Raw genomic sequence first — 13,966 nt, 5'->3', positions numbered from 1 at the left:
TATCTGACATTAGGATGGGCAATCTGTCAAGTTCCCACTGACATGAGTGGTGAAATAAAATACCATGACATTGACAAGCTGTGCAGAAATTACTGGTTTATGTTGTTGGAAGCAGCACTGTCACCAGAAAGTAGCGTGTCAATCTCCTAAGAGGATGGAATGACGAGTGTTACCTACACTGGTACATTTCTTGGCTTTTATATTGAGTGGCATTGTGTAACAATAACAATTAAACTTGTCACTGTATTTTCTTGGATTTACTAATTAAATGCTCTGCACTACTTCTTAAATGCAGAATTATTGCACGGAAATGATTTTGCTTGAAGACTGACAATGACAAATACTGCTCATTGTGTGTTTTCCAGGTCAGAGACGGTGGTGGAAAGGATGCTGTGTAACTGGATGTCCATCTGCCTTTACCAGTTCTTGAAGGTAACATGGAGTTTTTGGTCACTAATATCTTTTATTACACAAAAATTATGTCTTTACGCAGGATTTTAAACATGGGTTAGCCTGTGACAAAAAGGCAATTATATCTTTTCTCAGCAGGGGACTCAGCTTCTGTGTTATTTCCCCAGGTGTGTCATGTTTGACGTCATGAGCCAACTGACTCTCACCTAGTTGCTTTGGCAAATTAGCATGATCATCCTGGAGTCATGTTTGCATCACTGCCGGTCGGAGCTGGAGCCGATAAGAACCTGTGTATAGTTATGTGACCCGGCAGTAAAAGACAATTGTATTCATTCCCATTGCAGACAAGCCAGGCGTTAGTGGGTTTTTTGCAAAAGGGGCTTTACAGTAAAAAAAATAATTTCATATATAATGAGTTTCAAAGATTATTTAATCAATGAGAAATAATTAATTGTTTATTTCTTAACCTCAGTTGTAAAGTCATTTTTCTAGCAAAATACCAAAAGTTTGATGGTCCTAGCTCCTCAACTGTGAGGTTTGTTTTTGTGTCCTTTATTTTAATCAATGGAATATTTTTGATTTGTACAAGATATTTGGTGTCAACATATTGGGCTCTAGGACACTGTGATGAACACTTTGTCTATTTTCTGCTGTTTCATAGAATAATCTATTAGCCAATGATGATGTTGTAGTCATAACTATAACAGATGTTGAACTTTATTATTAATACAAGAAATGCAAATAATGACAAGCTAGAGCTCTAAACCATGGGCTCAGTTTATGGATTTGACCATTCCTGTCATCTGTGCTCCTATTGATAATTTATCTCTGTTCTAAACTGCTAATCACAACAATTAGTTTCTTGACAACATCGGTGGCACCTTCTAAATGGCTTTGTGTAACTCTCAATGCGTGTGTGTGTGTCTGTACCAGGACTCTGCAGGCGAACCTTTGTACAAACTGTTCCGAGCCATCAAGCACCAGATCGAGAAAGGCCCTGTGGACGCTAGAGTGAAGAAAGCCAAGTACACCCTCAACGACACGGGCCTGTTGGGCGACGATGTCGAGTACTCCGTCCTGGTGAGACAGACACACACACACGCACACACACTTGCGCATAAAAAACAGAGACAGAGAAATTGCACACACTGCTTTGTGATTGCATGGTGTTTTGTGCATGGTGAGCAACACAAACATACAAACACACACACACACTACAGTTGCTATGGTAACCACCCCCAAAAAAATGAAACCGGCCCCAGGCGACTGCCCGCTTTTGTGTGACATCCATTTTCAGTGTCAGTGTTCTCGGCACGAAAACGACACCGGCAACACATTCCAACATAGCTGTGAAATTCATGGCTTAGGTTGAAAGTATTACAAGTCGCTACAAGTAAAGAGGACAAGCCACCAGCTCAATGCTTCCTCAACCCTTCCTGACCCGCGCCTGCTCTGTATCCGTCAGGGCACCTTTCAGGAGCCAGATGAAAGACTGCGGCTCGCTTTGGTATTGTGTTTCAATAATGGGAGCTAATCCGAACACAGCTGTTTTCTGTTATAGTCAGCACAAATAAAAAGACCCAGGGGTAATGGCGATGTCGAGCACAATTATCAAATTAGCCCGAATTACACGTCTCCCGTCGTGATGGATCGCCTTCTGTGATTGAATTACAGAGGGAGAAAAAACGCGAGGAGCTACCTTTCACAGGCGGCGTTTCCTATTGGCTTTAATTCACAGCGTGCCTCTCTCATTCATGCTGTAGCGATCGGCCCGCCCGCTCCCCCTCTTTGAATCTGTCGAGCAGTCAGTTAGTTATTTCTGACAGAGTGAGTGAGTGTGGGAGGTGAGTTGGGTCACAGAGTTCTCCCACTGAGCCTTGGTCATTAGTTGGCCAAGGTGACAGAAGTCCCCCCCCCCAGGTGCCACTGTAGCGTATGTGTGTGTGTGTGCGCGCTCACAGAAACCCGGTTACCATGGTGACAACATCCCGATGGAGCCTGGTGTATATGTGCGTGTGCGGGTGGGTGGCTGGGTGCTCTGGCCATGTTTAAATATCTCTGCATAGTTGTCGTGTGCTTAGGTGCATCTGAACTGCACATGTTGACACACTGTGTTTTTTGTGTGGCATTTCTCTAGACGTTGCAAGTCCTGGTGCACGGGGAGGGTCCGGACGTGACGCCCGTCAAGGTGCTGAGCTGTGACACCATCTCACAGGTGAAAGAGAAGATCATAGAGCAGGTGTACAGGAACCTGCCGTATTCCCAGCGGCCCAAGGTCGACAGTGTCACACTGGGTGAGTAAATGAAAGGACGATGAATCGAAGCGGAAACCATCCAACAATATGATGTTTACAGGGCAACAATCTCAAATTGGAAGCTTGGAATGCCCTTAGAATTAAATAAGTTCATGTAATTGTCTAAATTAATTAATGATTATTGCACAGATTTTTTTGAAAGATCTCCCACTCTGTCTCTGTTTGTGGAATTGAAAAATGCCTTTTTTAGTTTGAGACGTTGTTCAGTGTCAGCAGCATGAAAAAAACCTTCATCCCAAAACAAAGTTTCTCTCACTACTGTAGTCAGAAACCTTGGGGACTGACTTGAAAGGCTAAAGCTCTATAGACATTTTTCAACTTCAAAGCAATTTGTATTCCCACGCACGCTGTAGATCTCATTCCTTTATACATTTTAGATAAGCAGAGATCTGTTTGCTTTCATGCAAATCCCAGAGATAACCCCCTTTTCACACTGTATGTCGCAGATGGTGTTGAGCTCCGGTCTGCTGTGGTGTAATTTTTCGAAAATAGAAAAAATGGCGGGTGGCAAATCACAGTTTAGAATTAGATCCTAAATTATTCACAAAACACTCATTCGTCGGTTCTTCACCTGATATCAGCTCAAGTGTGTCACTAAATCTCAAGAGAGAGTCAGAAATCTAAACCCATATTATTATTGGATAACCTCAGGGTAATGGTGATATATACATGTTTGATTTCTTTGATTGACTTTCACCACAGAGTGGCGCCCCGGTTCAACAGGGCAGATACTGTCCGACCTGGACTTGACTTCCCAAAAAGAGGGCAGGTGGAAACGCTTCAACACTCTGGCACACTACAACGTGAGTATCCGTGGAATTTAGTGTCTTGAAGCAACATGTATTGAAAAAGGAAAACTGAAAATAGCAGAGGATGTGACTAAGGATAGGGGGAAATGAATAAGTGTATGTGGGCGTGTGGATGTGATCGTCTATTTTTCACTTCATATCAGTCTTGTGTCCCAGTGTTTCTGCACACCACATGACTTTTCTTCTACTTATTCCCATAATGTTTTTGGGCAATTCTTATTAAATTATCAATCTTGACACAGTTAACAGTTCCAGGAGTCAAATCAATGTTCACACAGACACGTGTATTGTATGTATGTGCAAGTATGTGAAAACGTGTGCCTCCTGTGTAATGTGTGCAAGATGCAGCATTTACAAAACAATCTTTCATTCAAAGGTAAACCTGCTCATGCTCACAAATCAAATCCCTCTGAAAACCACTTTTCCTTCACTTTTCGCCTCAGCAGATCAGCAACACGCTTAAAATTTTAATTTCTCACGAGCAGGCAGTTGAAGGTGCCTGGTCTTGGTTTGATCTTGTCAGCTCTCTATGGCGACAGAACTCCACTAAATCTCGGTGGCACAGTATTGATCCTCGGAAAATCAAGGTCACTCTCAAATATCCTCTTCTTGTCCTGCCTTTCGGCCACTTAAATCCCCCTCTCTCAGAGGCACCGGGCTTTCTTTCATCCTGCCCGATGATGGCTTGTGGTTGTTCTTTAGAGCCGTGCTGCTGTAGATTCACTGGCTGTGTCAGGGGAGTGCTAATCACAGTATTTGTGGGGTCAATAATGGGTTGACGCCAAAAGAAAATGGCCTCTAAATACCCCCATAAAGACCCAGTGTTGCTGTCCACTCGATGGAATTGATTATGAATTAGTTCTGGGGCACTGGCAAAGGCGGCTGACCTCAGCCACGCTTTCCATTGAATTCAGTGTGTGTGAAGTGTTTATTGTCTCGTGTATCCAACAAAAGACTGTAATGTGCATTCCAGGTGAGAGATAACGCCACATTAGTCCTGTCCAAAGTGCTGCACACTCAGCAGAACTATGACCAGAACCAGGAGAACCACGAAGAGCGTGAGTGTGTCTTCACACACACATGCTGCACATAAACACACTTGTTGAACCCAAAATAGCACAGATCAGATGTGTACTTGAGAATATACTTCTTGCCTTTGTCTCCTTTCTCCAGGGCATTTGTCAACATCCCCACTCTCATTTAAGATGCTAATACATGCCGTTTTATGTAGCACACTTTGAGATCTTCTGCTGGAATGAAACGCACTTTTATCTCCAGCCTTTGTATATGCATTTCAGAGCAGATAATTGTTTAGAACGTGTACGTGCATATTATCTCTGCATTCAAATTCAGTTGACAAACATCCTCTGGTCTTTTTTCATCATCGGAATATTTTGTGTAAGGACGTGCATGAATAAATAAGGAGCAGTGTTATTAGAAGGAAAGTTTCAAAAGTGTTGTTTTTCTTCCTCCCTGCAGGAAATGCTCTGCTGGAAGATGACAAGGTGTTTCATTTGGTGAGGCCGGCGTACGAGCTGGACGAGATCAAATCTAAACGAGGAAGCATAAAGGACAAGTCGATGACCAAAGCTATTACAGAGATCTATCTTACGCGGCTCCTTTCTGTCAAGGTACAAAAACAGAGTGTTATTTTCAATCTGAATAAATTAGTTTTGGCCTGTTCAAGGGAAGGGGCTTTCAGTTAAAAAGACACATTTAATTGATGGCTTCTCAGTAAGGACAGTTATTGATAGGCAGAAAATGCTCCCGATATCTTCCCTCAAGCTTGGTGTAAATAGCTATGTACTGTCTCAGGGCTTCAACATTTCTGGCTCACCGTCTTTGTGGCCTCTTTCAGGGAACGCTGCAGCAGTTTGTGGACGACTTCTTCCGCAGCGTGCTATGCTCCGGGGCAGTGGTGCCACCGGCTGTCAAATATTTCTTTGACTTCCTGGACGAGCAGGCGCTGAAACATAACAATGTGGATGAGGAGACCATCCACATCTGGAAGACTAATAGGTAACAGTACAGCATGTCTGCATAAGCGTTAGACGACATGCTCACATCCTTTTACTTGAGTAAATGTTTTACGCAACAAAGTAAATGTACAAATGCATTTTCAGCAAAAAGTTAAGTAAATACACTCCCCCTGTGATTTATATTATTACATATTCAAATATTTGATCAATGCACAAGTACCATCTTATTGTTGTAGCTGAGGAAGATGGAGCTAGTTTTATTAATCATATCCAATTCGGTGGATTAGTTGAATCTTTCAGGCCACTTGTGAGATGAATAAATTTGTATAAATTATTGGGACTTTTCTCTAAGCTTCGCTTTGGATAATATTCCTTAAGCCCCCCATGGCTTTACTTCTTTAAAAGTCACACTCAGCTAATGTACCAACAAGGTGGGTATTCAATTCGTCATCACTACACCTGGCATTCAAATTGTTTGGGAATTTGACAGATTTCTACTAAAGAACAAAAAAACTCAGAGAGCAGATGTTTCATGAACACAGAGGAGCAGCGTGAGAGTGAGGAGAGGAGCTGAAGCTGGAGCGCAGGAGTGCAAATCTAAGTACAGTGTACAAGCAGGAGCTAATGGTGCGAGAGTGCAGGGTTTTGAGTGCAAGCATTTAAAAAAATCTGAACATTAAATGTATAGGTCCTGCTCTCTAACTGAACACCACACTCCTGGAGGAAGATAGGAAAAACACCACCATATATTTGGAGCTTCAGTATGAAGCTGTCTTATCCAGGTCCTGACGATAGATGATCTAGACCATTCATGAGTCAGTGTCAGCTGTCAATCATGATGTTTCACCCAGTTTTCAATCATTAAAATAAAAACTTGCAGGAAAGACACTTTGGTTTCCATTTTTGAGAGCAGTCAGGTCGTCTGACATGCCACTGGCTTGATCTTTAACACTGGTGTATTTTAATAAACCGTCTGAAATGTGGCCAGGAGCTAAATACAGTGGAGGTAAAAGAGAACCATGTTCGCCTGTGAAATGTGGTGGTGTAGAAAAAAGCCTCAGTTTCAAGTAACAGTATCTCAAATTTGTACTCGAATACAGTACTTGAGTCAATGTACTCCTATTACCCACACATATACCATCATGTGCAGCTGTCTGATTCTGAACTACCTGCAAATCCCACTTCTGCAGATACTGTAACTTTCCAAGAAATAAAACTTACTTATCCAAGAAAGAGCTGAATACAAATGCACAATTTCAGCTCACTTAGTTTGCATTTGCAATCCCCCTGCTCCCATGTGACATTTAAGTGCATAAATTTGTGTCACGTCGGCTGAGGCTCAAGAATACAAGACGGTGTGTTGCATGTAGATGCCAGTGATTGACGTTAGGCCTGCAAGAGAGCACCCACACAAGGACAGGAGTTGAACGATTTAATTACTCACTGCACTCCATGCCACATTCTGCATCCACCCGTTCTGTTTATCAAATCAAGTGAGGGCCATGTATTAAATATGAGTGTGTGTGCATAAGGCATAACAACAAACAAACATGGTAATTATGTCCCTAGCTAATTTAATTCTGTGATTATAGAAACATTGCTATTTTTATGCTTCTATTGTATCCCCTCTGCAGCCTTCCCCCAGAGATATTACCAATCCAAGTATGAATTTTACACGGTGTGCGCTTCACGTCTCAGACGACGAGGCATTGGCACTGATCAGGGGGGAGTTTTTCTGGGGAAACTGTTGTATTTGGGGCGGGGTTTTTTTTATTCTCGAGTTGACGCCAGGTTGCAAAGAGAAAGCTTGTGTTTTCCTCTTCTGAAGGGGAAAATGGAGCAAGTGCATAAGCGTTACGTTATGTCCTCGGTGCTTTAGGTTGTCAGGCTGCACAGGAACACAAAAGGTCGAGGTTCAGCTGTTACTGTAGAGTTTCTAACCACTGTTCGTTGAGCTCGACAGTTGCTCGCTGCAAATCCTTTCTGTTAGTGAGAGGAACATGTTCTGAGGTTATTCTCTTCCATTTCCATTGAACTGCAATAATTCTCACGGAGGTCAGTATTATATGAAATGTTAATATAAACTGACAAGAGTTTTGTTCTGTATAAACTGACATCCACAAGAAAAGGCTTTCTTCCTTCTCTGTTATTATCTTGAACTGAACTAACATGCACCTCAGGCAAGTGCCATCACACATCAAAATACCTCCCGACTCCTATGAATATCCAGTTGTAATGCGGCTGATGAGATTCTATCCCATTCCGAAGCAATAATAATAATAATAATAATAATAATGATGATGACAGCCACGCTGATGGACTGATTCCTCCCTCTGTACAGCCTTCCTCTGCGTTTCTGGGTGAACATCCTCAAGAATCCCCATTTCATCTTCGACGTCCACGTGACTGAGGTGGTGGACGCCTCTCTCTCCGTCGTCGCCCAGACCTTCATGGACGCCTGCACCAAGAGCGAACACAAACTCAGCCGGGTGAGTGGAAGAGCTAGATGCTCTGAAGACAGCAGAAAAGATGAAGATGAGGACAACGTGGATTGCATGAGAAGTAAAAAAGAATTAGAAGAGGATGATCTAAAGTGCTATCGTCTTCTCTCCTGTTTGTCTGCAGGACTCTCCAAGTAACAAACTACTCTATGCAAAGGAGATCTCCACCTACAAGAAGATGGTGGACGAGTAAGTCCTGACACCACTTTTAACCTCCTTTCGCTTGTCAGTTTCAAATGGCTCTTTTTAAAAGATTTGTCATTGACATTTACATAATCACCACCTCTCTCTCTCTCTCTCTCTCTCTCTCTCTCTCTCTCTCTCTCTCTCTCTCTCTCTCTCTCTCTCTCTCTCTCTCTCTCTCTCTCTCTCTCTCTGTGTGTGTGTAGTTATTATAAGGGCATTAGGCAGATGATACCCGTCAGTGACCAGGACATGAACACTCATCTGGCTGAGGTGTCACGGGTGAGAAACACCATTTCACTTTTGCCCTGCTATTAAAGTTACATACTCAAGATTTCACTGCTGGTTGCTTTGACCACAGTATTTTTTTAATGGAATAAAAACACTTTGTTTAATTTAGGCTGCAGATTGTGCCGTCAGTCCCTACCAACATCATATTTGCTTACTCCCAGTGAACATGCAACATAACAGAACTTAACATAACTAAAGAGCTATTCCTTTGAATCCCTCAGTTACCTGAAAGGCAATTGGAATTAAAACCAGGATTGGCAAACTCCGCCATTAACATTTCAATTTAAGATATATAGAGAGGCGATGATTGAACATAAATCCATCATGTTGTATATATAATGATGAACACATTTCTTCTTTTGTAACCAGGCTGTTGTACTCCTAAAATACTAGAGACAGACGGAATCAGGAGACAGAGTTGTTAAACAGGGTTGTTTGAAGTCTGAGTTTGGTTCAGACCAACACACCTGAAGTGGGACTACTGAAGCTGAAACGTGACATGTGTAGAAGTGTATATTTTAAAAGGTTGAATAGCTTCTGCTCTAACCATAAACCAAAAAATCTAACCATAAACAGTGTGTGATTTCATGTTTTCAGTATTTTTTTTATTATGTGCTCCCTTTACAAGCAGCTTTATTTTAAGCCAAATGCTCATTCAACTCAATGCTGTTTAACGTTTTAGTTACATATTGTCTCTAACCTTTAAACTGTCGTTTTATGTTTTTGCAGTCTCACACGGACAAACTGAACACACAGGTGGCTCTCCATCAGCTTTACCAGTACGCCAGCAAATACTATGACGGGGTAAGAGGACTTTCTCTTTCCTATCGCACCCAAAGGAGCCTATTCCACTGAATGCACTACTGCCCACTATATTATTGCGTTTTCCTTTCCCACCCCCGCTCCTCTCTCTTCACTCTTGATATGCCAGAAGAGTGATTGTATGAAATTTTAATTGAAAGCATTTCTGTGGGATGTGAATTGGAAAATTGCTCGGGAATTGATTTTTCAGCGTCCATTGTGCACTGCCACTTGAGGTCACAAAAAGGGGATAAACAAAACCTAATGAACAAGTTGGATAAACAAATGGGTCTGTCAGTCTCCCCTAAGTGGGGTTCACCAACAATAACAGCTCATATGACGCGAGTGTTGATGTCGAATAACGCCGTCCTCTCCACCCCTTTCTTTTCTTCTCTTTTTCCTGTGCTACTTCTCTGTCCGTCCTCCACAAATTCCTCCTCTCTGTCCTCCCGCTGCGACTTCCAACCTCTCCCCCTCATTGCCCTCCATGTCTGTCCTTCTCGCCTTCCTCCCGCTTTCAGATCATCGCATCTCTCGAAGAGGATCCATCTGCCCAGAGTAAACAGCTGACCCTGCGGTTCCAGCAGATAGCGGCCGCCCTGGAAAACAAAGTGACTGATCTCTAACCCCCCCACTCAAGTGGAGGGAAGGAGGGCGGGAAGGGGAATAGTAGAATACTGCCAGTGACTACAGGGGCTTATTTCTTCTTTTTTTTAAAACATTGAAATAAGGAAAGGTGAGAAGGGACTCGTGTACTGTAGGTGTGTACATCGTACAACTTGTCCCTGGGACAACTTTCTGTACTGCAGAGTAACAGGGACTAATGAAAAGGCGATAAAGGGGAAGAAAATGATGGGTTACACTGTTATAGGTACGCCTTAAAGCTAACTTGCCAAACCTTAAAGGTCTGTGCGCTCATCCATGCTTCACTGAATATTGCTCCCATAATGCAGTGCGGGAGACCTCTCTCTCTGAGAAGTAAGCCCCTTCGTGGAGCACTGGCACAGGAGATAATCAGATGTTCAATTTCTTTCTGTGTAGAAAAATAGGTTTTAAGAATTGTATTATATATTTTTTTTAATCGTGCAGTCTTTATGCGGAAAGCTTTATAAGGAAAAAAATTATCTTTTTAAATGGATCACATTGTGGTGCGGATATGTTTTTATTAGCCTGTGTGCGTGTGCGTAGATGTCTGCGTGGAGTGCAACGTGTGAAGAAGAGACTGGGTTGCTGAAAGTGAGTGTGTTCACATGGATTTTAAGTGTGTAAGTGTGTGGGAATGCGTGTGCACACACAGGATGCCTACTGTCAGGCGTGAGGGTGAAGGGACGCCTGCTTTCTGTCATATTAATCCCCCGTACCCAGTGACACACTGGGGCCTGTGCTCTGACCTCTCTGTGCTTTTTTGACAGAGACCAAAGGGTCCTCATAAGGACACGGCACATGCCTAGATTCAACAATGACAGAGTCCTTATGAGGACACTGGCTTTCATATTAGCGTGCACATGAACTACATGAACCAGTGCTCTAATAAGGACACTGGTTCATCCAGGAATGTACACTCTCATAGGAAAGCCAGGTCACCAGTGGTTCCAGAAACATTCAAGTTAAACTCTTTGCTTTAGCTCAGATTGAGCTTCAAACTGGACTCGCCAATTTGTGCTTATGGAAATCAATAACAGCACAGTCTGTCTCCCTTTATGTACAGTGCCATGATACATTCCACTTCAACTAAAGCACACAGGGGAAGTTTTTTATAGACATTTTGTTCTAACGACCGTTTTCTTTGCTGTCAAACTCATTTTTTGAAGTGTCAGCAAGAAGCAACTCGCGTCACTCATATTAGTCCGGCAATAATGTCAGAAAAGATTCAACTGTTGAATTAGCTTACTTAATGTATTCACATACAGTGGTGATTTTAGCAATATGTTACGTGATTTTTCAAACTGATTCCTGCATTTGTTAGTGTTCACAATTTTAGTGCCATTTGTTTTTTTGTACTGTTACCCTGGTAAAGCTCCAAATAGTCATCAAGCATTCTGCCTCTGAAGCTACAAAAGAGCCTGTTGCATATAATATTAATAATCCACCATCTGAGATGCAGTTGGTACTTAAATGGAAAGTTTTTGAACAAATCACGCTGGTTTTAGCCTTTGTACGATGTTGTCAGGGGGGGTGGGGGGGTGGGGGGTCTAGGTTCAATCATGTACATAATTGTAGTAATAATGGAAATATTCATATGTCAGTGCCAGAGCTGAGGTGTCGACAGGGTAGGGACAAGGGTTTGGTATTTCTTGGGACATTAAATGCGCCACCGCAATTTAACCCTTAATTGTGATGTCTTTTGTATTGTTTTTTTCCCCTTGACTGATTATTTAATTGTGCTCCCTGTATCTGATCATGGATGTGTGTAGCCAACGGAGCGTGACACGCTCTAGAGACCCTAGAATGTTAATGATTCCTGCCTTGGCTAGGTCTGCACAGACCTCGAGCCTGCCTGCCTGCCCGCCCGCCTACAGTCTCAGCATGGCATCCTGACCAACAGCACTCTGCACTGCCCACACGGCCCAGTGCAGAGTGGCACTCTGTGTCATGGAATCAGCAGGGGAGGCTTTTGATCTTAATTGCATGCCGACTGCAGTCTCCATCCCTGTCGCCAACTGTGTTTACTGCTGACTCCTCGCTCACTGACAGAGTTGATGCAAGACGCTTCTTTGCAAGCATTTCTTTAACCAAAAACGTGCCTTACTGAATAGGATGATACATATAAGTATATATATTGTTTCTAAATTAAACTAGGTGATTATGATGACGATAGTGCTATAGACACAGCAATGTATTTGGACTTGTGATATTATATGTGCTGTCTAAAATGCTAGATGCCCTGCTGCAGCCATTTGCGTGCCAATAGGCTGAAGACATTTCAGTATGATTTCTTTTCTGGTTGCAGTTTTGACGTATGCATTTCATTTGGGTGTCTGTGGTGTGTGCTTAGTAGGACTTTGGTGGCAAAAAAAAGCCAAAATGAATAAATGTATTACAGTGGCCAATGTGAGTTTGGTTTCCCTTGAAAATGTCTGGCATTCCCAAATTAGTCTGGAGTCAAAAGGGTATACTTATGTAGATTGAATATAGCGCAAAATTGTTCCAACTGTGCTCGTTGTTTTTGCCCAGTGTTTCTAAGCTATTCCACGGTGTGTACGAAAAATTACTATCTATACTCGACAAATGATCTTTCTTACTGCTGTGCAGTTATTATTTTTATTTCTTGTTTGCTATACCATATAAATCTTTGTAAAACATGTTCAAATACTGTATTCTGACTGTATAATCCTATGCATTTTGAGTCCTGGGACAAATGAAAAGACAAAACAATACAAAAATAACCTGTATGTGCAGTTGTCGAGACTTACTTTCCATTTTGAAAATTGTGAATGTGCTGTAATGATAAAAGAAACCGGGACACTCCATTTGTCAGTACAGGACCATGAATGGAAGCCAACAATTTCCTCCCCATCCAAGGCAGCTCAGAAGATCCTCGATCGTGTACCTGATCTGGTTGTACTGGCTGAACTTTAATTTCACAAAGGTTGTGTGTGTGGACGGAGCAGTTACCCACAAGTTTCATCATACACTTCTCTGTGAATAAACTCAGAGACATACGCCCTCCATATCTGCTGTGTTTTTTTTCACTTTTAGAATATTGATTTGCTTCAACTGAGCCCTGACCTTTCATGCATATTGCATGAGTTAAAATCACCTTGGGTGATTGAGTAACACTTGCCACAGGTAGCCAATTTCTTGTTGAAGTGAACTGAATATTTGCTGTAAGACTTTGGTATTTATACAGCTCATTACTGGACCCTAGATTCATTGAAAAGCTTATGCACACACAAGAGTAATAGGTGGATTTATGAAAATGATCTCCCATTCAAACCAATCAATCACTTCACGAGAGAGGGCTTGAACTTCACAGTTTCTTTTTTTTCTAATCACAGACACTCTTGCATAGTATGACCCTAAATGACTTTCTCGATGGCATCAGTCTTCTCATGCAGCGAGGCCCCATGATGGTCGACGCTTTTTCTCCAAATGCCACATCAGGTGCCTCCGGGGCTCAGAATACAAACGAGAAGCCAAGGTCTGGCTTCCCAGGACGAGCAGATAATGTAAATAGCTGCGCGGCATCTCTTGTCACTGCTGGTGAAGGTTGAGAAATTGCTGCGAAAACATTAATTAAGTGCTGACAGCTAAGAATGAAATGTGAAATAAAGGAAGATGAAAGACAAAATTGCCTCATCTGACTGTTAAACAAACCCTCGCCGGCGCAGGGGGGGATCGAAGACAGACCAGGGGCCGGCTCGTGCCATCTTCTGACTGAGCAGATCATTGAACCATCAAAAGGAAGACTTGATTATCACAAGCACTGCATCGTGATCACTGGGAGGAAATCAAAGGCAGTACTGTACTTGAGATATCTATTAAGTCATCCAGCTTACATCATTTTAGCATAGTCAATATTATTTTATTATTATGTGCATTGCACTTGTGCTGTGATATCTTAATAGCCATGCCCTTCGAAACTCTGGAAATCAGTGATACTGCACTTACTAAGAGCAATCGTTTTAACTTCATTCACTATGCAGGGCTCCATCACAATAAAAATGTGGGTTAAA

The 13,966-nt window shown here is 42.3% G+C and overlaps 1 protein-coding gene across 1 annotated transcript in view; it reads left to right on the top strand.

Moving 5' to 3' along the window:
* The window catches only part of plxnb2b (plexin b2b), a 127,109-nt gene extending 114,148 nt beyond the window's left edge, over positions 1 to 12,961 (top strand). Inside the window, exons 26-37 of the mRNA XM_062390111.1 lie at positions 366 to 432; positions 1,345 to 1,491; positions 2,549 to 2,705; positions 3,429 to 3,529; positions 4,509 to 4,593; positions 5,015 to 5,166; positions 5,394 to 5,554; positions 7,856 to 8,003; positions 8,140 to 8,204; positions 8,405 to 8,480; positions 9,219 to 9,293; positions 9,812 to 12,961. Coding sequence (XP_062246095.1) covers positions 366 to 432; positions 1,345 to 1,491; positions 2,549 to 2,705; positions 3,429 to 3,529; positions 4,509 to 4,593; positions 5,015 to 5,166; positions 5,394 to 5,554; positions 7,856 to 8,003; positions 8,140 to 8,204; positions 8,405 to 8,480; positions 9,219 to 9,293; positions 9,812 to 9,916 — 1,339 coding nt within the window. The 3' untranslated portion in view covers positions 9,917 to 12,961. The remainder of the gene's footprint in view (positions 1 to 365; positions 433 to 1,344; positions 1,492 to 2,548; positions 2,706 to 3,428; positions 3,530 to 4,508; positions 4,594 to 5,014; positions 5,167 to 5,393; positions 5,555 to 7,855; positions 8,004 to 8,139; positions 8,205 to 8,404; positions 8,481 to 9,218; positions 9,294 to 9,811) is intronic.
* The last annotated feature ends 1,005 nt before the right edge of the window (positions 12,962 to 13,966 follow it).

Source organism: Platichthys flesus, chromosome 6, assembly GCF_949316205.1.
Source record: "Platichthys flesus chromosome 6, fPlaFle2.1, whole genome shotgun sequence".
NCBI classification, from domain to species: Eukaryota; Metazoa; Chordata; class Actinopteri; order Pleuronectiformes; family Pleuronectidae; genus Platichthys; species Platichthys flesus.
The sequence above is the reverse complement of the archived record's forward strand: the minus strand, read 5'-3'. Positions and strand labels throughout refer to the sequence as shown.